The following is a 23906-nucleotide window of genomic DNA, read 5'->3' as shown; positions in this document are numbered from 1 at the left end:
ACAGCGGTCTATGCAAGCTTACATCTATGCAAGCCCCCTCACAAGCATCTGGGTGTTGTAAGCGGAGGGTCACAGGTCACGGACTCGCGGAGGCCACGGCCCCAGGCGCCTATCCAGTATCCGCGTTACTGAGGCGGGGGCTATCTAAGTCGTAAGCCAACTACTGCCAGCAGTGCCAGGACCGGGCGGGGGCGCTGGGAGGCAGGGCACACCGCACGTGCACGCTGGATGCCGGGGTGGGGCTCAAATGCCGCTTTCATCTGGGCGGGTTGGGAGACACTCACGCCTGGGGGAGGGGACATGGCGGCCAGGCGTGCAGTAGTGCAGTACGACCATACGACATTCGAAAGATGTCTTGTAACACGGCCTTTGGGTGTGCGACACTTTGGAGTTCCACGCGCCTCCCTCGGTGCCCCAGTCGCAACATCGCCCGCCAGGTCCCACAACTGAAATCATTCGCCGCCTTTTGTAGCGTTAACCTAAAATGCAGCTCGCACGCAATACACTCATTTACGTTGACAACTTCATCATCCTCAGCGAGCAGCCCCTCAGGTCCGTCCCGCTCGTCTGCAGCCATGCGCCTCACATGCCCCGGCCCTCACAGCTTGCTCTGCGCCGCGCCGCCGCCCGCCCCACCCGCCCCCGCCCCCGCCACCGCCCCCGACCCCGCCGGCGCCGCCTTCTGCGCCACCGCCGCCATGAGCACGCGGTGCACTTGGGCGTAGTGCGGCGAGGTGGCATCGCGCACGCGCTGCTGCCACGCAAGCACCTGCGCGGGGAGGGGGGCCACGTGGGGGCCACGGGGGGGGGGGGACGCAACACCCCACCAGCAGGTTGCGACATGTGTGTGCAGTGCGGAGGCCGGAAGCCAGCGGTGACCCATCCGCTGCCGCGCGCGCACACACATGCTAACACATGCACGCCAACGCATACATGAAAGCATCAGCACACATTGCGCGTTCACGGTTGTCGGCCCTCTCTCCCAACACATGCACACACGTTAATCATTCCGTGTGCTCGTTAACACACACACACACACACACACACACACACACACACACACACACACACACACACACACACACACACGCACGAACTCACAAAGACATACAGTCTTTGCGAGACTTTTTCCTTCTGTCTTTTTAACACAGACACGCAGTGGCGCACCCACCCACCTGCGGGTAGGGCGCCATCAGGGCCTCCATGTCCGTGCCGTGCTCAACCGCACGCAGCATGCGCAGCTGCTCCAGCTCGCAGCACGCCAGCAGGTCGGCCGCGCACGGCAGCTCGCCGGTCATGAAGCGCCTGCGTGTGCGCGTGTGTGCGTGGCAGAGGTAGGACGTGGAACGGGCTGTGTGTGTGTGTGTGTGTGTTAAAAAACGAAACGAAAGCCCGCCCAGACGACGCCGGAGTTACTTACGGATACCTACCAATTTACCGAGCGTCGCGTGGTTGTCGTCACCCAGGTAGTCATACTTACCCGCGATAAGCCTGTAACCCCACGGGCGACCATTCGGCCTGACCCCGCGATGCACCTGTATGCGTCCATGCTCCGCACCCTGGGCGCGCTAAACAACGTTTACCCAGCACGCCTAATTCCCGTATTCCCGCCCGCTGGTCGTAGTCGAGCTCACCTATAAGCATGGGAATGGAAAGGCATTGGGCGGCAGCACAGAAGTGTCACGGACATGTGAAATGGCAGCGGTGGAAGAGGGCGGCGTGCAGCAAGCAAGCTATCTAATGTCCTAACACGCATCCCAAAGCCCACCCACTAACTATGCCCGTGAAAGGGAAGGAGTCTGGGGCCGCGCGGCTGCAAATAGCGCCCGGCTGCATGGGGCGCATGGCGGGCGGCGGTTGTAGAGACGCTGGGTCGGGCTGACTCGGCTGGCAGGAAAGGGCGTGTGCCCGTGTGTGTGTGTGTGTGTGTGTGTGTGTGTGTGTGTGTGTGTGTGTGTGTGTTTTAAAGAGCACAAGGAAAACGTTGCGCAAAGACAGTGCGCAAAGACAGTGTATGCGACAATGTATGTGTGCGTGTGTGTGTGTGTGTGTGTGTGTGTGTGTGCGTGCGTGTGCGTGGGCGGTTGTTGAAAAAGGCAACAAGCCCGCCCAACATTCACAGGGGTTCGAGTCCATGTGGCCCCACTAACTGCTTGAAGTCCGGGGAGGTTTGAGAGTGTTTTACGGTGAGGCCGGCGATGAGGCGGGGCGGCGGAGACCCCTCACCTGACACCGCCGCCCAACCACACGTCTTGAAGCGCCGACAGGGCCAGCTGCAGGGAAAGACCGCGCGAGCGTGTGTTTTACGGTAGTGCACGACGGCATGATGAAGCAATGGTCCCCGTAGTCCCCACACACTTGTGTCACGAGAGGTCGAGGGCCATGTGCCAGCGCACACGCACGCGAGAGCTGCACTTCCACATCCGTTCACACACTGACTTCCCTAACAGCCCCCTAAGAGTACAGGCTCAAGAGCATCCAGGGAATCTGTCTGGGCTGAATCCGGGTCTCGGTTTCTCTGGGATTGGAAATAACTACCCCGCATCCACACACCCAAATGCCCACACACACATGCACAGTTCCACACCCACCTGCAGTGTCTTGAGTGCGTCCAACGCCACTCGCTCGTCACTGGGCACACCCAGCCGCTTGGCAATCACCTTGTGGAATGACAGCTTGGCGGCGCCGGCACGAATATTGCCTGAGGTGTGTATGTGTGTGTACGTGTGTGTGTATGCGTGTGTATCATAAGTACGGTGACACGGTTGCCTCCTCAAGTCGAGTGATTGAGTACTCGGGACAAACTGCGGCAGCGAGGCACACCAGGCTCAGCAGGGCCACCACGCTGCCGCCACTCCTGGCCAAAGCACCGTAGGGCCGAGCGGGTGATCCGCCCCTAGGCAAGCACTCGGCTGATGAGAAGAGAAAGGCAGAACACATCCACTACATGGAGACACACAGGTATGTGTACGTGTTGTGAGTCGTCACGGGCTGCGTCCCTAAGTTCCTGCTTCTTCCTGGTACTGTACCGCGAGCAACTACCCCAACACTAAGGCCCAAACTCCTCCGTACTCTGTGGGCTGGTCCTGGACCTTGGTGCCTTTAGGTTGGAATAAACTGCACCGCTCCCCACTCCGTGCGTGTCCCCACGCGGATGATGAAGATGGGAGTTTTCATCGGGCCCCGGCACATACCCCCCACGCCCCTCCCCCCCCCACACACACACGGACACTCTCCCAGCCGCTGCTGCTACTGCCGCGCCTCACCCTGGTACCAGTGCAGCGCCGCCTCCACCCGGGCCCGGTGCGCCAGGTCCGACCGCGGGAACCAGTGCTCCGCCACACGGCCCGGGAACCTGCGGCGAGGGCAGTGCGAGGGCGGGGGCGGTGCGGGGGCGGTGCGAGGGCGTGTGTGGGGGCGGTGTGGGGGCGTGTGGGGCGGTGTGGGGGCGGTGCGGGAGCGGTGCGGTGGGCGTGTGGGGGATCGTGTAGCTGTGAAAGGCCAACGGAGAAGACGCCGACACTGTGCATGCGTGGCGCAATTGCGCGCGCGCGCGTGTGTGAAAGAGAGCAAGGAAAACATTGCGCAAAGACAGCGCGCGTTTGTGTGTTTGTGTGTGTGTGTGTGTGTTCATGTGCGTTTGTGTGTGTGTGTGTGTATGTGTGTGTGTGTGTGTGTGTGTGTGTGTGTGTGTGTGTGTGTGTGTGTGTGTGTGTGTGTGTGTGTGTGTGTGTGCGTGTTTGTGTGCGTTTGTGCATGGCAAGCGCGCAGGGATGCCATACTTATCAACCCGCTTGCTTGCGCCTTGCGCCTCACATCTAGCGCACATCAACCCACCCTAATATCATCGCTTGCAACTGTCACCTCTGCCTGTGCTCCGCTAGTATTCACCGGGCTGGTATTTACTTCCCCCCTCAGCACTCCTTCCCCTTTCCTTCCGCAGGCCGCAGTCCGCACCTGTCAGCGAGGTAGCTCATGATGGCGGCGCTCTCGGGCAGGCGCAGGACGCAGCTGCCGCCAGCTCCGCCCGCGGCTGCGGCGGGTCCGGGTCCGGGCCCGGAGGAGCTGGAGGCAGCTGCGGCCGTGTCTTCCAGCAGCGGCACCTGAGGGCAGGCATCGGGCAAGTCGCGGGCGCAGCGCGGGGTCGCTAGGTGTGTACGCGTGATATCAACAAGCGCTGATGCGCCTGCGTGTGGCTAACCGTACTACAGTAGGCATGCGACGTCATGCTGGGACTTGCTGAGACGTGCTGTGACGCGCTGTGACTTGGGTGGACATATACAGGGGAGACCCACATGGTGCCGTACACATACCTTGCCCAGCGGGTTCAGCGCCAAGTAGGCAGGGGAGCGTGTCTCGCCCTTGTGTATGAAGATGGGTCGGACCTCCACTGGCAGGCCGTTTACCCTGGAAAATGGAGGATTTTTGGGGGCCGGGGAAGGCGGGGCCGGCGGAGGAGCGCAGGAGTATGTCGTATGAGGGTTTTGAGATGACGGAGCTGGGTACGGTACTGAGTGCGGCACTGGGTGGTACGTGAGGGAGGTGTGTGGTCGAGGGAGCAGCAGTGGATGCAAACACACAGGTGTGGCGCGTCGCTTTTAAGTGCAACATGCGTTGCAGTAGCCCCACCGGGGGAGCCGGCGCCGCAGTCCCGATGCCCACCATCCCCGACGTGCTGCGAAACTCGGCAGGACGGCGTGGAATGCACGTGTCGAAACCCTAGACGGCCCCTCGCCTCCCCATAACCTCGCGCCTTGCCTTACTGCGTTCCTCGTACCCAACATCCTCCAAAACCATGTGTGTTCCTTCAAACGCACCTGCTGAAGATAACGACACACCGAGAGGGCTGACTCATGAAATCGACGTAGAGCCGGACTTCTGCTGCACGCCCAGAGCCCCCGCCCGCTGCACCAGCTGCTCCCTCGCCCGGCATTGCGCGAGCACTTCGCTAATCAAAATAGCTAAGCCCGTGCGCGCGGTGGCACGTCAAAGGGAGCCTTCGGCCCAGAATTCACGAGACGCGCGCGCGGCGAAGCGCTCTGGTTGAGGAGTGGTAAGCTCGCTGCCCGGTATGAGCCTTTGTATGTTTGGTGCATTAATGCTTTGGTTTCGCTGCGTGGCGCGGCTGAACGTTGGATTGAAGCGTGCAGGGATGGACTTCGCGCTCGACTCTCCTTCTGCTCGCAGCTAGCTTTGTTTCGACGTTACTCGCACACTGCGCCATATACAAAGGCGTAGCCCTGTGATTTATCGCGCGAGAAGCAATCTAGGCGTAGCAGCTTTAAGAAAGGCCCAGAATGTCGGTGCCTGTGCCGCGCAGCTTCAGGCTGCTGGAGGAGCTGGATCGCGGCGAGAAGGGCTTTGGTGATGGAACTGTTTCCTACGGCATGGAGGACCCAGACGACATTCATATGCGCAACTGGACGGGGACAATTATTGGGCCCGCCAACACCGTCCACGACCAGCGCATTTACTCGCTCAAGATCCACTGCGACCTCAGCTACCCTGAGCAGGCCCCGAAGCTTTGGTTCAAGTCTCGTGTGAATATGGGCTGCGTCGATCAGCGGGACGGACGCATTGACCCCACCAAGTTCCCCATGCTGGGCAACTGGAAGCGTGAATATACGCTGGAGCAGCTGCTGACGGAGATCCGCCGGGACATGTCCTCGCCGCTGAACCGGAAGGCCCCGCAGCCGCCCGAAGGCACCATGTTCTGAGCTATTTCGTAGCTCCCTGGCGCGTCAGCGGCGGCTACATAGCATAACAGCTGGATAATCAGGTCGCAGACGGTGAGAGGGGCGTTGCCTGGGGCGGCCAAGCTCGCGGGGGTCACGAGGCCCAGGCTCGGGGCCACGGGCAGAGCACACGCGGCGTTGGAACGTCGGCAGCTTGGATAGGCTTTTGTGGGGGCCCGTATCTAGGTGGCCTCATCGCAATGAGTGTGTGAAGCATTAGAGGCGGGCAAATGCGAACGGACAGGGGGGCAGCGGGCAGCGCAAGGTGTGTACCGGAAGGCAAGCCGTAGGCAGGATTAGCTTGGAAGGCCAGTCAGTGACTCCTGGACCATTAGGCAACATATACACAACCACGATGACGATATGTTAGGGGGCTAACGCCTCGGACACACGTGACTGGACCCTGACTGATCTGACTGATGAGAGGACACACGCAAACCTGTCACTGTGGCATCAAGGTACTCTGTAACAGTATGAATGCCCTGCGTGCCTGTGCACTCGTCAGCGGGACGGGTGGAACCTGATTTGCGTAGGCAGAATGACCAGCAATGCGGTGCACCTCGGGGGCGGATGGAGGCTTTTGTGTGCAGCTGGTGGTGCGAGAGGCGGATGCCGGTGATGGCGGTTTGGTGTAGCCCGGGCGGTAGTGTGGTGGTGGCGCGATATTGCGCATGACCGGGTGAGAGGGCTGTCGTGTTCACAGGGGAAAGGACATGTGCTGTCTCGCAGTGCTGGTGGTGGCGAGCGCTGCGTGTGGGGGGACGGGCTCGAGGGTGGGCTACGTGGCGGAAGGTGTGTGAGATGCGATCTGGGCCGGGTGTTGGCATGAGTGGCGGTTGCGCCTGTTTGTGTGCCGCGTTTATGATGTTACTTGGCAGTGCGCGGCGCCAGGACTGCGGATGCTTGTGCGGGTGCGGGTGCTTGTGGCTGTGGCCGTGCGGGGTCGCGGTGGAGAAAGTACGGCAAGTGCGCGAGTAAGAGAGGGAGGCAGGTGTGTGTGTGTATGCTCTCAAGTCGGACTCTGGTGGAGTTTGGCTGCCAGGGGGTGAAGCGCGCGGATGCCTAGGCGATGGCGATAGGCAATGGCATCAGGCAGCAGGACGTGAAACAGCAAACCCCGTCAGGCGTCAGCAGAGGGTGGGCCGCGTGGGTGGATCGGGACCAGCAGCTGAACCCGCTGCAGGACAGCGGACAGACACGCAGCCTCTCCGACTAGGAACGCTGTGACATGCAGCAAGTCCTTGACCGCAAATGGGCCAAGCACGCCCGGGCCCTTTGTCGGGAACAGAGCCCACCGGCCTTCCTTGGAACGGTTATGGACAGGCTGCGTAAGCCGCAAGGCAGCGCCAGGCGCCAGTACAGGTGCGTGGGGCCTTGGCTGGGGCGCGCAGCCGGACCCGTCGCAGAGCAGCATAAAGCATCACCGGTAACGGCAGCCCTGAGCAGCCTCTCCATGATGGAGTGTAACAGTCAGGACTACGGCCGCTCGGCCGCCAACGGGTTACGAACTTGGCTGCAAGGCGTGGGCCGGGATTACAGCCATCACAACGGCAACTCGTCTCTCAACGGCTGCAAGGCGTGCAAGCGCTGCGTGGGCCGCAACAGGGGAGGCATGGACCGCACAGCGCACTGGCCTGCCGAGCGCCGACTGTGGCCCACCTAGTTGCTGTGGTCCGGTTCGGCATCTATGGGCGCCGCGGCAAAGCCTTTCTTGCCGCTCCCCGAAGATGCAAGCCCTGGCTTTCCCAGTTTCCCCATCGTGTATGGGTGGATGCAGAATGTCTTTTCCGCTGGTGCCGGGACTCCGCCCTGCTCCGTCTCCGCAGCCTCTAGTGCGCCGCTGGTCTTGCACTCGTGCCACGCCTCCCTCCTGCAGACCTGCTCACACAGTGCTCATGCGTGGGAAACCGGTGCGCTGCAGGCCATCCACCGTACGTCCCGGTTCGCCCTGTCCACGCCCCTTGTGTGACTATGAATACGTCCTTGGTCGTCACAGGCAGGCTGACCCAGTGACCCGCAGACCCGCTCTGACCAAAGCCGGGCAAAGCAACAGGTTTGCATTCTTGCAGCTGGTGATTTGATGTGGATCACCCCTGGATGACTGTGTCACAATGCCCATCCGGCCATGCCACATCACGTCATGACATCATTTCCTCAAGGCGCGACGGGGCGTCACACGGAAACCACACAGCCCTTTAGGCGTGTGTTGTCGCATGTTATGTCCCATCCCCATCGGCCCATCCTGCAGCTGCGCTCGAGTCACCGAGCAGCTTGGCCCCCGGCCCCTCGCCACAGGCGGGAAAGAAGGATGGCCCCTTGGCACTGCCTGGCGGCCGAACGGGCTGTCCCGCCGACGGCCCCACCACACCATCCGTATGCTGACTACCGGGACTGTACTGTACCATTCAGCCCTCCGGTTCCGATTGGAGCCCTGCTGGCTTCAAGTCAACGCGCCCCTGTATTCTACAACAGAACGCTACACCACTCCTCGACAGCGCATTTACGCAGCTGACTCACGCCTATCACTCCTCCACAACACACGCGCTCCGCTCCGCTGCCTCCGTGCGCCCCACCAAGGCCCTCAGGCCGCTCGTACGGCAGCGTACGGCAGCGTGGCGTCGATGAGGCGGTAGGTGTCCTCCAGTGTCGTGTAGCGGTAAGTGCCCGCTGCCGTACTCACACCCAGGATACGACTCCCGCCCGCCCCCGCCCCCAACCCTCCCAGCCCCGAAACTCCGGCACCGCTGCCGCTACCGCTGCTGGTGGTGGCTCCCAGCAAGCCGCCCTTGAGCCCAGCACTGCCTAGGCTGACGCCCCCCAAGCCTGCGCCGCTCCAGGTGCCGCTGCCCTGGCCACCGCCGGCGGCGCCGCCACTGCCGCCCGCGCTGCTCAGCCGCGCCTGCGCCGCGCTCACCGCCGCCGCCGCAGCCGCCAGCGAGGGCGTGGGACCAGCCGCAATGGAGGGCCCCACCGCAATCCCACCACCTCCTGCACCCGCACCCCCACCCCTGCCTCCCACCCCCACCCCCATCCCCGCTCCAGCACTACCTCCACCTCCACCGCCACCAGCGCCGAAGCCGGCTCCTCCGCCCAGCCCGCCGTAGGTCCGCACCAACACCGTCTTCTCCTGACTGGGCACCACGGAGGGGATGGACGCGCGCGCCGCCGCCAGCCGCGCCCGCACGCGCGCCAGCTGCGCCCGGTACTCCTCCGCCGCGCCCGCCTCTGCCACGATGTCCTCATAGCCCACCTGGCCTGTGGCGGGCGAGAGCGGGTGTGTGCGGGGAGGGGCGGTTGTCAGTTGGGTGGTTGGTTGGTGGGCAGGTTGGGCGGGGGTCTTGGCAACTGGGTTGAGGAACAGGGCTGTTTTCTTGTGGGCGGGGCAGATGTTGAAGCCTGACAACATAGCCCACCCTGACAGCCCTTTCTCCCTTTCTTCCTCCCTCCCTCCCTCCCTCCCTCCCTCCCTCCCTCCCTCCCTCCCTCCCTCCCTCCCTCCCTCCCTCCCTCCCTCCCTCCCTCCCTCCCTCTATCCCTGCCTCACTCACCCGACACCACTGCCGCGGTCTTGACGAGGTCGTGTCGGATGGCGCGCACGCTCATGGGGTCCAGGCCCGGGTAGGCGCCGCTGCCTAGCACCTGGTGGAAGCGCTGCAGCGTGCTCTGCAGCGCGCATACACACACATAATATTTCGCTTTGTTTCTTTGTGCTGTCTTGTGCTCTCTAAGACACATGTGTGCGCATGCGGCTAGAAAAGGACAAGGGGAGAAGAAAGAGAGAGAGTTAGAGAGAGAGCGTGTGTGTATGTGAGGAAGGGGCAGAGCAGGAGGTGTGGGTAGGGAAAAGGAAGGAGGGAGACCGGGTGATGAGGAGGCCAGGGCTTCGCCAGGACACGAGGCGGTTTGGGCAGTGGAGATGGCCTTGCACGAAACACACACACGCACACACACACACACACGCACACGCACACACACTGCGACCGTCGCCCTTTGCAGCCCCGGCCTCACCTGCGCCGTAAACAGAGGTCCACTGCCAACGCCAAAGCCGCCGCCGCCCATGCCATACACGGGGCCGGGCGGAATCCCCGGCGGCGGGGCGTATGGCGAGGGCGCGCCGGCAAAGCCGTAGGCGAACTGCGCCGCCGCGCCAGGCGGCAGCGCGCCTCCAGCACCTCCAGCGGTTGTCGCTGCCCTGCCGGCGGCGCCTGCTGCTGCTGCTGCTGCTGCCGACCCCAGCTTGCCATCACCACCGGCACCGCCACCACTTCCGACCTCATCGGCAAATTTGACGTGGTGCCGCGGCGCCGCGGCGCCCGAACCGCCGCCGCCGCCACTGGCCGCACTGCCTCCAGCCGCCGCCACCGCCGCCGCCGCCACGGCTGCGGCTGTAGCCTCCGGCGACATGCCGTACGGGCTGCCCGCGGCGGCGGCGCCGCCGCCGCCAGGGCTGTACGGCGACGGGTAGAAGTACATGCTGGACGGTACGGGGATGGGCGGCGGCAGGTACTGCATGACAGACGCCGCGTCGGCGCCCGGCGGTACGGCCGGGTACGGCGCCATGCCGAAGCCGTACGGGTGGTACGGCTGATACGGGTTGTACGGCGCGTATGGGTTGTACGGGTAGGGGTACGGCGCCCCCGGGTACGGCGGCGGCGGGTAGCCGGCGGGGTGGGCGTGCGGCGGCGGCGGCCCCTGTCCCGTGGGGTGCTGCTGCGTGTGCTGTGCCCCGGAGTGCTGTCCCCCGTGCGCATCCCCTGCTGCTGCCCCCTCCCCGGTGTGCCCCTCCGCCGCCGCGCCGCCGCTTGCGCCGCCTGCTCCCGCGGCACCGCTGCGCTCACCACCACCCGCAGCCGCACCCGCACCAGAGCCCGCATTAGTCACAGCCGCCGCCGCCACGCCGCCATGGCTCCCGCCCTTTGACCCACCCGCCGAGTGGGGCCGCCCCGAGGCACCGCCGCCGCTGCCCGCAGCGCCGCCGCCACTTCCCGGATTGGATCCAAAAGCAACCGTCGGCATGATCCGCTCCATCTGGTTGGGCGCCATGGGATCATCCGCCATCGTGATGGAGATGGAAGCTGTCCGTTTGAATCCAGAACTGGATTTGACAACGCTAGCAACGCGGCTTAGCGATCGCAGACCCGTGGGCGAGCCTGGCTCGTCAATGTCGTCCTCCACGCCGCCGCGGCTGGCATCCAAGCCGCTGCTGCCACCGCCGCCGCCGCCGGACATCACGAAACTGCTGCGGCGTAGGAAGGAGCGCTGCGAGAAAGAGTTGCCCGACAGCGCCGGGATGATCTGCAGGCAAGTAAGCATATGTGTGTAATGTGTATGTGTATTGTGTTTGGTATGTGTGTAATGTGTATTGTGTTTGGTTTGCTTTAACGTGATGGCATTTCCGTGCAAACCAATCAGGGCCTGAAAAGTGCTGAAGACACAGCGCCGGGGGCGGCTACGCAGCACCCTGCCTGTCTGATTTGATTGCGCATCCACATTCCCTTTCCACACACACACACACACACACACACACACACACACACACACACACACACACACACACACACACACACACACACACACACACACACACTCCCCGCCTCACCTTGCGACTGCTGGTGGCCCGCAGCGATGCCGCGCCCGGCCGCTGCACGAAGGAGGCGCTGCGGCTGGGAGCCACCGAGTCGGGCTCAAAGTCTTCACTGTAGCCGTAGCCGCTGCTGCTGCCGCCGCTGCCGCCGCCGCCGCTGGTGCCGTCGGTGCCCACCGACTCGGTCGGGATGGACTCGGTCTCCACCTGCAATGAGGCACGCGCACGGTTCGGGGGAGCGGCGGGGGGGGGGGGTTGTAAAGACCTGCCCAAATTAAACCAAACCAAGCGTAACCAACAGAGCACAGGCAGGGGGGGAGGACACGGTGACCATGCAAATGTGGGTCCAGAGACTCAGTGAGGAGGACACAAATCGGCTCGGGTGGCCTTCGGTGTGGGATTGAAAGACAGAGGGCTCACTCGCTCAGACGCCTCCGCCCCTCGCTCAGACGCAATCCTTGCCTTAACCACTCACCGAGTCTTCCGGAATGTCCTCATCGTCCTCCTCTTCCTCCACCACCGACTCCACCACGCCATCACTGCTGGCGCTGCTCCGGCGCCGGCTGTTGCTGCTGCTCTTGGCCTTGGCTGCTGCTGCTGCTACTGCCGGCGGCGGGCGCCGGAAGCTGGTGCGGCTGGGCTCCTCGGGTATGCTACTGCCGCCCTCGGTGCTAACGGCCAGTGCGCTGTCTTCATCCACAACCTAGGGCAGGTGTGGGGAGCAGGGGGAGTGGGAGCAGGGGGAGTGGGAGCAAGGGGAGTGGGAGCAAGGGGAGTGGGAGCAGGGGGAGTGGTAGCAAGGGGAGTGGTAGCAAGGGGAGTGGGAGCAAGGGGAGTGGGAGCAAGGGGAGTGGGAGCAAGGGGAGTGGTAGCAAGGGGAGTGGTAGCAAGGGGAGTGGGAGCAAGGGGAGTGGGAGCAAGGGGAGTGGTAGCAAGGGGAGTGGTAGCAAGGGGAGTGGGAGCAAGGGGAGTGGGAGCAGGGGGAGTGGTAGCAAGGGGAGTGGGAGCAAGGGGAGTGGGAGCAGGGGGAGTGGTAGCAAGGGGAGTGGGAGCAAGGGGAGTGGTAGCAAGGGGAGTGGTAGCAAGGGGAGTGGGAGCAGGGGGAGTGGTAGCAAGGGGAGTGGTAGCAAGGGGAGTGGTAGCAAGGGGAGTGGTAGCAAGGGGAGTGGTAGCAAGGGGAGTGGTAGCAAGGGGAGTGGTAGCAAGGGGAGTGGTAGCAAGGGGAGTGGTAGCAGGGGGAGTGGGAGCAAGGGGAGTGGGAGCAAGGGGAGTGGTAGCAAGGGGAGTGGTAGCAAGGGGAGTGGGAGCAAGGGGAGTGGGAGCAAGGGGAGTGGGAGCAAGGGGAGTGGGAGCAGGGGGAGTGGGAGCAAGGGGAGTGGGAGCAAGGGGAGTGGGAGCAAGGGGAGTGGGAGCAAGGGGAGTGGGAGCAAGGGGAGTGGGAGCAAGGGGAGTGGGAGCAAGGGGAGTGGGAGCAGGGGGAGTGGTAGCAAGGGGAGTGGTAGCAAGGGGAGTGGGAGCAAGGGGAGTGGTAGCAAGGGGAGTGGTAGCAAGGGGAGTGGGAGCAGGGGGAGTGGGAGCAGGGGGAGTGGGAGTGAGGGCACAGGTGGAGGGAGGGGCGCAGGGGGGTTCCGGAAGTAGAGCGCAGGTGCATGGAGAAGGGAACATTGGGAGTTATAAAATGTACATCGCGTGAGGACAGCAGCAGGAGATGTCGACACACCGGCACGCAGGCACTGACGCGCAAAGCCGGCGGTGAGGCTTTGCACCCACCTCCTCCTCGGTGTCCTCTGACACGTCATCATCAAGGTACGGATCCTCCTCATCCACCTCCTCCTGATCTTCATCTTCATCGTCATCCACCTCGTCAAAGTCCTCCGTGTAGGCCTCACTGACAATGCTGCGCATGCTGTGCGTGCTGAGCATGCTGCGCCTGCTGCCGGCCCGTTTGCCGGGAGACGCGGCCCCCAGCATGCCCGCCTTGGCCCCCGCACCCGCCGCAGGACCCCCGGCCGGCGCCGGCGGCGGCTTGCCAGGCGCCGCCGCCGACGCGCCGCCGGTGCTGGAGAGGCGGCTGGGCAGGCCGCGTGGGGATAGGTCGCCGGCGCCCGGAGAGGTGGCGGCGGCGGCGAGGGTGGGGCTCGACGGCGGGAGGCTGAGCCGCGGGACGGGGGCGGCGGCGCCGCCGCCGGCGAAGGCAGAGGAATCGCTCGGCAACGTGAAACGGAGGCGTGAGGGGGAGCTGGTGAGAGACAGAGGGCTGGTGGGACGGGAAACGCCGCTGCCGCCACCGCCGCTGCCATCGGTGCCCTGTCGTGCGTTGGCGGCACCAGCGGCGGAGATGGTGAGGTTGGCGGGCCAGGAGACGGAGGGACCACGAGGCGAGAGCCGGGTGCCGAGTGGAGGGGAGGGCGGCGTGGATCCGGCGCCGCCGCCGCCGCTGGGCGTGCCGGGGCGCGCGCCGGCGCCCGAGCCTGCTGAGGTGTTGGACGCGTTCGCGGCCACAGCTGCGGCGGCCGCAGCTGCCCTGTAAGCTGCAACGGCTGCCTGGCCCGGCGTGAGGGGCGCCCCGCCGCCGGCGCCGCCGCCGGCACCGGCACCGGCGCTGCCGGTTGAATGCGGCCGAGCTGCCGCCAGCCCGGGAGATGGCGGCGGCGGGTGTGACACAGCGTGTGACGCAGCATGCGGCCAGCCGCCCGCACCCGCACCAGTGCCGGCGCCGCCGGGAGACGGCGGGACCATCGGGTGTCCCGGCATCGCCCCCGGCGGCGGCGGGTACGGCACGCCGTACGGCATCGGCGCCGGCATGCCGTACGGATGCGGCATGGGGCCCATGCCGTACGGACCAGCGCCGTACGCAGCGTGCGGCGGCGGCGGCGGCGGCAGCATGTGCGGCGGGTAGCCCGGCGGCGCCGTCACGCCGGCGGCGGCGGCGGCGCTGCTGAGCGAACGCTCCAACTGCTCTAGCATGGCGGCTGTCTTGACGGAGTGGAAGGCGAGGGACAGGATGCCGAAGCCCGGGCCTATGCCGCTGAAAGCTCCGGCGCCGCCGCCAACACCACCTCCCAGCAGCGCGTCAGTGCCGGCCTGCGTGTGTGTATGTATGTGTGTGTGTGTGTGTGTGTGTGTGTGTGTGTGTGTGTGTGTGTGCGTGTGTGTGTGTGTGTGTGCGTGTGTGTGTGTGTGTGTGTGAGAAGCAAAACGAAGCCCCCCCAGACGGCGTCTAAGTTCCTTACTTGTGTGTCTGTGTTTCGCTCACCCAATACCACATGAATACAGTAAACCGCAATTTCATGAAGACGAGGCAGCAACATGCACACACGCACGCACCTGCAGCAGTTTGCTAGGAGTGGTCATGGCACCGAAGCCGCCACCACCACCGCCCCGCTTGATGAACAGGGGGGCCTCGCCCGGGCCCACACCACCACAGCCGCCGCCGCCGCCACCTCCGGCGCGCAGGTGCGCCGGCAGCGGCACACCATCCTGTCCAGCGCGCCCGTGTGTGTGTGTGTGTGTGTGTGTGTGTGTGCGTGTGTGCGTGTGTGTGTGTGTGTGTGTGTGTGTGTGTGCTTGAAACTTACGGGCGTCACCGCCGCAATGCCGTACAGCAGCCACCACACACGTGCCTTTCTGGCAAGATGCCGGTAATAGAGCTCATAGCTAGCGAGCTATACGGTGCCCAGCCCAGCCCAGCCCAGGGTAATCCTGCCCGAACCCAAACAGTCGCCAACCCACCACCCAAAGTTGAGGGCTGAGTAACCAAACGCCTTGAGCATTTCTACTGCACGCACAAGTCCGCAACCAGGCACACACGTGGGCACTTTAGCACGCCCACCCCCACACGCCCCCAGCTCCGCCGCCGCGCCCACCTGTGTCTCGGGCGGAGGCGCTCCCTCCAACAGCCTGTCTTGTCCGGGGTCGTAGGCGACCTGGGTGGACACCTCGTTGAGCGTGCCCCACTGCAAAAGGGGGGATGGGGGGATGGGGTTGTTGCAAGGATGTTTGGAAAAGAAAGAGGGGGGGGGCCGTGTACCATTGCGGAGTGGGGGGGCAGCCATGTACCGTTACGGAGGAGGGGGGGGGAACAGCCGTGTACCGTTACGGAGTGGTGAAGTCACAAGTTTGAGGTGCCGACGTTCAGTGGGAGCAGTGGGGGAAGGCAGATGGAAGGCAAGAGGGTGATGAGTGGGAGGGTTGGAGGGAGGGTGGAGGAGGGAAGGGGGTGAGGATGGGCGGAGCGCAGGAAGAGGAGAGGGGGGAATGGGGGATAGAGGGGGGGAGGGTAGAGGAGGGGCAAGCAGGGGAGGCGGAACAAGAAGCAGAACACTTGCAATGGCAAAGGGGAGGAGGGCGGGTGGAACACGCGCAGTAGCCAGCCGAGCTCCCCAGCACACACACAGACACACACTCACACACACATACACACACACACACACACACACACACACACACACAGAAAATGCGCATCTCACTCCCCCCTACACACACATGCCCGTACCTGCATGCCCACGGTTCGCAGCTTCGTGCCAGGCGGCGGAACCGGATCCAAATCCACCACGTGCGTGTACACGTCGGTCTGGGTGGCGGTCGTGCGCGGCGGCGGCGGCGCGGCGGCCGCCGCCACCTCGGGAGACATCGGCTCAGGCGGCGGCGGCGGCGGCGCGAACGGGTGGCGCGGCGGCAACGTGGAGCGCGGCGGCGACTGCGGCGGCCACTGCTGCTGCGATGTCTGGTACTGCTGGTGCGGACTGTACTGCTGCGGGGATTGGCTGTACTGCTGGTACGGCTGCTGGTTTTGCTGCTGGTGGTTGTGCGGCGGCGACTGGGAGTACTGCTGAAAGTGGTGGGGCTGCTGCGACTGCGTGTACTGCTGGTGGTGGCTGTACGGCTGCTGCGATGTCTGGTACTGACCAGACGGCGGCGGCTGGGGCAGACCACTCATTGAGATGGTGGGCGTGGCAGCGCCGCCGGCACTGCCGCCGCCTCCAGGAACTCCAGCACCACCACCACCACCACCACCACCACCACCACCACCACCACCACCAGGACCAACACCGCCGCTAGCAGCCGGCGGTGCGGGTATGCCAGAGCCGGAGGAGTGGCCCGAGCCCTGCACCAGGCGCGGCGTAAAGGCGGGGATCTGGGAGAAGCCGGGAACTGCGCCGGCGGCGAAGGCGGAGGGCCCGGCGGAGGTGAAGGAGGGGGCGCCGCTGCCCATGCCTCCGCCGCCCCCGCCGGCTGCTGTTGCTGCTGTTGCGGCGGCGGGGGGCAACGGCCTGAAGAGCGGCTGTTCCTGGAGCTGCCGTTGCATGCCCTGTGTGTGTTTGTGTGTGTGTGTGTGTGTGTGTGTGTGTGTGTGTGTGTGTGTGTGTGTGTTGGGGGGGGGGGGGGGGAGACGAGGGGGGGGGGTTGTACGAGGGCCCGGGCCAAATGAAAAAGTCACATCATCATGAAAGCCCACCCAGGCACGAAAAATGTAAGACGAGCGCGCCAGTAGGAACCTTCAGTCTCGTTCATGTGGGGAGGGGAGGGTGAGTGGGGCTGGGCCATGGGCAGGAACGTGAACGAGTGGCGCGAGCCGCATCGCTGCCCCAGACAAATCGTGTCAGGACAGGCAACGCGGGCCACCAACACACCACGTACACACACGGCGCGCAATCCTTCTGCTTCTCTTGAAACATATACGGTACACACATGCACACAAACACACGCGCACACACACAACACGTCCTACGCGTCATGTTTTCCTTGTGCTCCTTTTTTAACACACACAACACGCAAACCGCGCGTATTGTGTTTCCTAGTGCTCCTTAAAACACACACGCACAAACCCACACACATACACACCTGCGCCGGGAAGAACTCCTCCGACAGGTCGCTGTCCCGCGAGTATTGGAACGGGTCTCCACCACCCCCGCCGGCTCCGTAGTTGCTGGGCCCGCCCCCTCGCGACCCGCCCGCGCGGCCGCCCCCGGGCGCAGGGGCCGGGTGGGTCGACCAGCCCGGTGCCACGCCGCCGATCGTGCCGCTAGCACTGAGCCGGCTGCGGTCGCCCGCCGCCTCCTCGTCCGAGTAAGTGCCGTACTGCAGTGCCGCATTGTCGTACTGCTGCCGCTGCTGCTGCTGCTGCTGTTGAGAGTGTTGCGGGTGATGGGGGTGGCGGCTGGCGCCGCCGCCACCCCGGGCTTCGCCGGGGGAGGAGGCGAAGGAGGTGGTGTCGTATCCGCCGTCTGAGAATGTGGTGGTGCCGTGCCCGTCACGGTCGTAATAAGTGTCGTCGTTATCGTCGTAGCTGGTGTAGAGCTGTCGGCCAGCCGCCGCCGCTGCCGCCGCCACTTCGTGCGTGTGTGGGCGGCGGTCGCGCAGGGACGGCGACGACTTGTCGGCGCCTGGTGACAGCGAGTGAGCGGGCGGGCGGCGGAGATAGAGGAGTTAAGAGAGGAAAGGGACGGCACGGGAGGTGCGGGAGGTGAGGGAACGCAGGGCCAGGGCGGATGCGAACAGGCGAGGACAGAGGAGGGCGCGAGGTGAGTGACCGCATTGGGGTGGGGCAGCCGGGAAACAAGCGGTGGTGAGGGTAGCAAATGCCTCCTGCACGTCCGCCTTCACGTACCGTGTTGGTGGTAGTGGCCGGGGAGGTGGGGCTGCTGCTGCTGCTGCCGCTGCCTCAGGGCCTCCGACATCAGCAGCGCATCCTCCTCCGCCACACTACTGCCGCCAAAGCTGCCAGCCCGCAGCCCGCCCACGCCGCCCCCATACGAGCCGTCGTCCGAGGCGCCGTACGGCGCGTCCGGATCCGGAATCCGGCCCGCCCGAGCCCCAGCAGCAGCTCTGGATCCGGATCCATACTCCTGCCGTGCAGGCGGCGCCGGCCGCGGGATCGTGGCGGCCAGGGGCGTGGCCACGGCTGTGGCAGTGGCGGGTGGCTGTAGCAGGTCGGAGGCCTCCGAGTCGCCACCGTGGGAGGCGGAGACGGGGGTTGCGGGCTTTTTGAGGATCCCGCGAATGGGCGGCCCGCCGCCGGTGCTACTCAGGCGGCCGCGGGAGGGCTCCGACGACGGCGCAGATGGCGGCGCCGCCGCCACTGCCGCGGCAGCAGCAGCAGTAGCAGCCGCAGCGCTGCTGCGGGCCACGGCGCTGAAGGACGGCTCGGAGCGGCCGCCCACGTCCATGTCGTTAAGATCCAGATCCCGGTGCCCCTGGACTCCGCGGGCGCCCCTGGATCCAGAATCCGCACGTGTTGCTGCCGCCGATGAGGATCGCGATCCGCCGGCACCTGCCTGCAGCTGCTGTGGCAGCACCGGCCGCGGGGCGGTGGGCGGCCGGGAACCGCGGTCGGAGCTCGCCTGCGTACGTCCGCGGGGGCAAGAGGATGACATCGTGCCCCGACCTCGTGTCAAGCAAGCACAAAACAGCGCAAGCGCAACTGCGCAAGTACTCATCTATAGCCGGTCAAGACCAGCAAATCGTACCGTACCACACCGTACATGATGCGCGCCCAGCATTGCCTATCTTCACTTCGTTACGCGTGTTAAGCGCCAACATCACACCACACAAGGCACGCACCTTGGACGAGCGGCTGCTTCTGCCGCCGCCGCCGCCGCCGTCGCCGCCGCCGCCGCCGCCTCGGTCGCTGCTCTGCATGGAGCGCTCCGACACAATCTCCTCCGACATGATCTCCGACGCCGACGCCGCCTGCAGCTGATCCAGGGTCATGATGTTCTCACTGCTACTGCTGCTACTGCCATCGCGGTGCACCTCCATGCCCTGCAGAGCATCCAGCGCACCGCGCATCTGCGGAGACTTATCGACGTCCTCGTAAGCATCGCCGCTAGCGTCAAAGGAGTTAACGTCTGCTGCCTGAAGCTGATCCAGGGTCATGATGTTCTCACTGCTACTACTGCTGCTACTGCCGTCGTGGTGCACCTGCATGTCAGCCAAGAGGTCAGCGGCGGCGCCGCCGCGGCGGCCGGCAGTAGCAGCAGCAGCCGCGCCGCCATCGCGGCTGCGGCTCAGGTTGCTGAGATCCAGATCCGTGGATTCGTACAGTTGCTCCATGGGCCCGCTCTGCTCCGACACCACCTCATCACGCTGCCCCCGCCCCCGCCCCTCCGCATGCTGCCGCCGAGCCGCGGAGGAGGCCCCCGACAGCCGACTGCTGCTGCGGCTGTAGCTGCCGCCGCCACTGACAGTGGCTGTAGCTACAGCCGCCGCCGCTATGGCGGGCGCAGGCGCGGACGGGCGCGGCGGCGTTAGCCCAGTCAGCATGGAGGATTCCGAGAAGTCGCCAACCGAGCTGAGGCTGTAGCTGTCCCCACCGCCGCCACCCAAGCCGCCAGCTGTAGCCATGCTGTCGCCCACGCCGCCACTCACGCCGGGCGTTGCTACAGCCGTGGAAGCCATCGGTGAGGCTGTCTCGAGCGCGTCAATGGTGAGCAGCCGCGGGCGTGGCGTGGGGCTGTCGTCACTCCCATCCCCTCCACGGCCACGCTGCTGCTGCGAGCGCCTGCCACTGCGGCCGCTGCTACTGCCGCTCACAACCGACTCCTCATCCCAGGTGTTCACGGTGCTGCCGCCGCCACGGCTGCTCGGCACACTCGGCACCTTCACAACCGCCCCACCGCCGCCGCCGCCGCTGCCGCCACTGCCAATGGACGCCGCTTCCAAAGCATCCAGAGTCAGCAGCTGCACCCGGCCCCGCGCCCCGCCGCCAGCGGCAGCGCCGCCGCGGCTGCTGTTGCTACTGCCGCCAATGCTGCTGATGCTACTGCCGCTCCGCTGACCCGCCGCTGCCTGCAGGTCCGACAGGCCCATGCTTCGCCGCATGGTACTCGCGCGCCCCATCCCCGCTGCAGATGCCACAGCCGGCCGACCCGCGGGGCTGCTGTCGTCACTGTTGCTGCTGCTGGCGCGAAGGCTGCTGACGCCGCCGCTGATGGCGGCGCGGCGGCGGGCATCTGCCGCCGCCGGCGCTGCTGCTGCCGTCCCCGTCGCCGGCTTGGCAAGCGGGCGAATCTCGCCCGACTCGTCCGGCAGCGACACAGTAGAGTCACTCAGGTCAGTGCTCAGCTCGATGCTGCTACTGCCGCGACGTTCTGCAGCCGCAGCCGCCCTTGGCAGCGCTGCTACAGCCGGGCGGCCGCCGCCGCCGCCTCGGCCACCTGCACCCAGCTCTTCCACATCCATGCTGTCTAGCATGCTGCCGCCGCCCGCGCTCATACTCATGCTCATGCTGACGCTCTCATCCGCCCGCCCGCCACGGCCCGCTACAGCCGCCGCCGCCGCCGTCAGCGGCGACCCCGGCACCGCTAGCATGTCTTCCAGGTCATCCGCAGTCATGAGGTTCATGGGGCGCCGCCCGTCGCTACTGCTGCTACTGCCGCCGCCGCGGCTGCGGCTACTGCCGCTGCTAATGCCGCTGGCGAAGCCCTCTTCGGGCGCCAGTCCGCCGGCGCTCTGCGGGCGGCTGCCGCCGCGGCTGCTGCTACTGCCGCCGCCGCCGCCGCCGCCCTGCAGGTGGGTGAGGTGGCGCAGTGCGGCGGGCGCCTCGCGGCGGGAGGGGCTGCTGGTCGTGTTTGTGGTGGTGGTGGCGGGCCGGGCGGGGGCGGCGCGGGGCCCAGATGATTTGGAGGACGCGAAGCTGGAGCCTGTGGGGGTGTTGATACGTGCATACCCGGTGAGCCATACAGACCGTACAACGCACTGTAACTGAAAAGGGCCTGGGCGGAGGTAACAACTGCCACGCGCGTCTGGAACTGCCCTCGGGACAGATACGGTGTATGTCTTGCCAAGCTCCCCCACACCCCGCCGTAACCCAGCCACAATTCACACCTGATAGGGACGGCGTGCGAACCGGCACGGGAGCCGCCGGCTGCCGCGTCTGCGGTCGCCCTGCCCCCGAGCCCCGGCCGCCATACTCCTCAGCATCGAACTCGACGCTTCCAGTGATATCAATGCTGCTGGCATCCAAACTGATGCTGCTGCCGCCGCCGCCACCTCCACCTCCAGCCCGGCCGCCGCCGCCGCCGCCGCCGCCGCCGCCATGATCAATCTCAATGCTGCCGCTCAGCCCGCCCGTGATGTCAATGCTACTGCCGCTGATGCTGATGCTGCCGCTGTCATGCGCCGCCGCCGCCGCCCTCGCCGGCGGCGGCCGGCCATGCGCCGCCGTGGGCCGCGCCGGCGGCCCATGGTCAATCACAATGTCACCACTCAGGTCATCGTCACCACTGAACTCAATGCTGCCGCTGATGCTCATGCCGGCAGCGCCGCCGCCCCTCCGTGCCGGCTTGCCCCTGGCCGCTATCTCCTGGCTGTGCTCAATGACCAGGTCTCCTCCGCCGCTTATGTCTAGATCCATAGACATCAGGCTACTCGCCGACATGGACATATCCAGGGTGTGGGTGGATTCGCGAATGGGCTGCGCGCCCAGCGCCGCCTGCGTCGTTAAGAAAACGCGGGCGTGGTTTCAATACGCGCTGTCGCCTCTGCCTGTACTGCTCTAGCTCGGTTTGATTTGCTTTAGCTTGGGCTGGTATTTACACACACCCTACACGCCTTGGCGGGTTTCCGCATCCCGCTCGGCAGCTCGGCGCCTCACCCGTGTAATGTTGGTTTTCTTGGCCTTGGGCCCGTCCAGGTTCAGAACCTCCACCGCTGACTCACGTCGTACGCCGCCCGCCCGCCCGCCCACCGCCGCCTGGTGTAGGCGCGAGCCGCCGCCGCCGCCGCCGCCGCCAGGTTTGGCACCGCCGCCGCCGCCGCCCCTGGCGCCAATGCCGGCGCTGGATCCAGAGTGTTCAATCTCGATGTCGCCGAGTTCGTCGGAGGCGGCTGACAGGCTGATAGAAAGGCTGCTGTCCTCAGCTCCGGCCCAGGGTGTGGCTTTGGTGGCGCCGCGACCTAGGGTGAAATGGGACGAGGGACGGGGAGGAAACCAGGGTTTTGCACGTGTCGCCACAGGCGAACGTGGAGTATGAAGGCCGATAGAGGTCTCCTCCACTGCCCATGCAGCAGCCCGTGTAGCGTCATGCATGTGATTATCTATAAAACCTAAGATCCCTCAAAGCTTCCAAGAAAGCATTTCACGAGGGGGGCTTACCTGGAGCAGGAGGTGGCTTGCCAAGCCCGCCAACACGGCCCGCCCCGGCGCCTCCGCCAGGCGCAGGGCCCGCTCTCGCGGGCGGCCGCTTCGCAGGCACATCCTCTATTTCAATGGAGCCTGATAGCTCGATGGAGCCAGATATGGAGAAGGACCCCGAGTCCTCGCCCGGCAGCTGACGAGGCGCCGGGGCGCCACGACCGCCCGGCGGAGCCCGCTGAGAGGCCATGCCGACGGTCGTGGACCGGGGCTGGGGAGCTGCGCCCCGAGTCGGGACCGCGCCACCCCGCGTCGGAGCATCTCCAAAGTCGATGCTGGTCGAAGATATGTCGCTGAGCGACACATCAAACGAGCCGGAGCCTGGCATGCTGCCAATTTATTCGTCGGGCCAAGAAAGCTCGCCCTAGCCTCACTTAGCTATGCCCAGTAGAGTTCATACATATCGATGGCGTTCAAAGCCATTCTGGGTCACTATGCTGCAAGTTCTGTGATAGCACTGTTAAACCGCTGCAGCCATTCATGGCTAGGATAAATGATAGTGCATCTGCGCCGTTTAATTTCGGTAAATTACAGCTATGCAAGATAGCGCGAACTCCACTGTGGCTTCCAAAGCTGCATCGGCCCGGTCAACGCGTTGCCTTTGACCTTCCACAGTCCACGCCTTCACAGCTTAAGGCCTCACAATCACTGTCAGTGGGCAGCAGCTCTATACGCCTTGCGCAGTATGCGCTTGGCAACAGAATGCACGATGCCCACGCTAAGTGTCAGGACCGATACGCCCAGCGTGCCAGCGGCAAACCCGTCGTGCGACTCCGCCCTCCGCCGCGATCGCCCCAACGAAGCGCCCTGGGCCACAGTGTGAACGGAAACATCCACGTACTCCACCGATGCTGCCACACCCAAAAGCCCTGCATACGCATGACCACCCGAGCCACCGGGGCGGCAGTCCTTCAGGCTTAGCTGCAGCGCCCCGGGTTGGGCCGCGCAACCCGCGGAACAGGCCACATCGAACACGGGCGCCCCGCCGTCGCCCCACAAGCTAACATTCGCGGGGCGCAGCAAGACGTTTGCACCCAGCCGAAGCGGGGTCTCTGGGCCGGCGCCGCTCCTTCCCGCCAAAACGCAGGCCGGTTGCGAGCAACCCTCGCCAGCCTCTGAAACCGACAGCCGCAGCACCACCACGCTTGCAGCTGGTCCGTCTTCTGCATGAGGGTCATATAAGGCCAGCAGACGGGGTCAGGCAATAGCAAGAACTGCCCGCGAGTCCAGATGCGCACGCGGCGACTTGCAGCGACCGATTTGCTCACCGCTCGGCACGCAGAAAGCCACATCCGCAGGCGGCAAGGCGCTTTGCCGCCTGTTGTGACCGCCGCTAATGGCCGCCGCGGTGCCACTGCGGCAAAGCAGCGCGGCGCAGAGCAGGAGTCCGAGCAGCGCTACGGGGGCCGCTTCTACGCGAAACCGCGCCGTGTGGTGCATCCTAATCATG

At 65.3% G+C, this 23906-nt stretch overlaps 3 protein-coding genes across 3 annotated transcripts; 1 reads left to right on the top strand and 2 right to left on the bottom strand.

The window, feature by feature from the left end:
* Positions 1-6: 6 nt before the first annotated feature.
* On the bottom strand, positions 7-5100 carry CHLRE_05g247550v5 (uncharacterized protein). Its single transcript, XM_043062540.1, has 8 exons — positions 4818-5100; positions 4314-4407; positions 3958-4103; positions 3267-3355; positions 2592-2701; positions 2227-2273; positions 1176-1305; positions 7-769 (listed from the first exon to the last, which is right to left on the bottom strand). Exons 1-8 carry the CDS (start codon positions 4931-4933, stop codon positions 599-601), a joined length of 903 nt encoding a protein of 300 aa, XP_042924609.1. The 5' UTR covers positions 4934-5100; the 3' UTR covers positions 7-598.
* Positions 5101-5200: 100 nt separating this feature from the next.
* On the top strand, positions 5201-7214 carry CHLRE_05g247600v5 (uncharacterized protein). The gene has a single exon (XM_001700713.2). The coding sequence runs from the start codon at positions 5298-5300 to the stop codon at positions 5715-5717; it is 420 nt and encodes a 139-aa protein (XP_001700765.1). The 5' UTR covers positions 5201-5297; the 3' UTR covers positions 5718-7214.
* Positions 7215-7256: 42 nt separating this feature from the next.
* Positions 7257-23140, bottom strand: CHLRE_05g247650v5 (uncharacterized protein). The gene is made up of 15 exons (XM_043062541.1): positions 22418-23140; positions 21917-22218; positions 21148-21754; positions 18883-20963; positions 17930-18662; positions 17164-17705; positions 15815-16630; positions 15186-15275; positions 14647-14799; positions 13090-14403; positions 11795-12022; positions 11335-11526; positions 9744-11030; positions 9284-9398; positions 7257-8990 (listed from the first exon to the last, which is right to left on the bottom strand). The coding sequence occupies exons 1-15, from the start codon at positions 22782-22784 to the stop codon at positions 8317-8319; spliced, it is 9501 nt and encodes a 3166-aa protein (XP_042924608.1). The 5' UTR covers positions 22785-23140; the 3' UTR covers positions 7257-8316.
* Between the last annotated feature and the right edge of the window lie 766 nt (positions 23141-23906).

This window comes from Chlamydomonas reinhardtii, chromosome 5 (assembly GCF_000002595.2).
Source record: "Chlamydomonas reinhardtii strain CC-503 cw92 mt+ chromosome 5, whole genome shotgun sequence".
Classification (NCBI taxonomy): domain Eukaryota; kingdom Viridiplantae; phylum Chlorophyta; class Chlorophyceae; order Chlamydomonadales; family Chlamydomonadaceae; genus Chlamydomonas; species Chlamydomonas reinhardtii.
Note: the sequence above shows the minus strand (reverse complement) of the source record. Positions and strands in the feature narration are given on the sequence as shown.

What these genes read in the sequence shown, in the direction of transcription:
- CHLRE_05g247550v5 (XM_043062540.1), bottom strand. Translation starts at nt 4,933, where the DNA reads ATGCCGGGCGAGGGAGCAGCTGGTGCAGCGGGCGGGGGCTCTGGGCGT. An exon ending in TGTGTCGTTATCTTCAGCAG is followed by an intron (nt 4,408 to 4,817) that starts GTGCGTTTGAAG and finishes TCCATTTTCCAG; the next exon opens with GGTAAACGGCCTGCCAGTGG. An exon ending in ATGAGCTACCTCGCTGACAG is followed by an intron (nt 3,356 to 3,957) that starts GTGCGGACTGCG and finishes CCCTCGCCGCAG; the next exon opens with GTTCCCGGGCCGTGTGGCGG.
- CHLRE_05g247600v5 (XM_001700713.2), top strand. Translation starts at nt 5,298, where the DNA reads ATGTCGGTGCCTGTGCCGCGCAGCTTCAGGCTGCTGGAGGAGCTGGAT.
- CHLRE_05g247650v5 (XM_043062541.1), bottom strand. Translation starts at nt 22,784, where the DNA reads ATGCCAGGCTCCGGCTCGTTTGATGTGTCGCTCAGCGACATATCTTCG. An exon ending in GAAGCAGCCGCTCGTCCAAG is followed by an intron (nt 18,663 to 18,882) that starts GTGCGTGCCTTG and finishes GGACGTACGCAG; the next exon opens with GCGAGCTCCGACCGCGGTTC. An exon ending in GACCGCGGCAGTGGTGTCGG is followed by an intron (nt 8,991 to 9,283) that starts GTGAGTGAGGCA and finishes CGCCCGCCACAG; the next exon opens with GCCAGGTGGGCTATGAGGAC.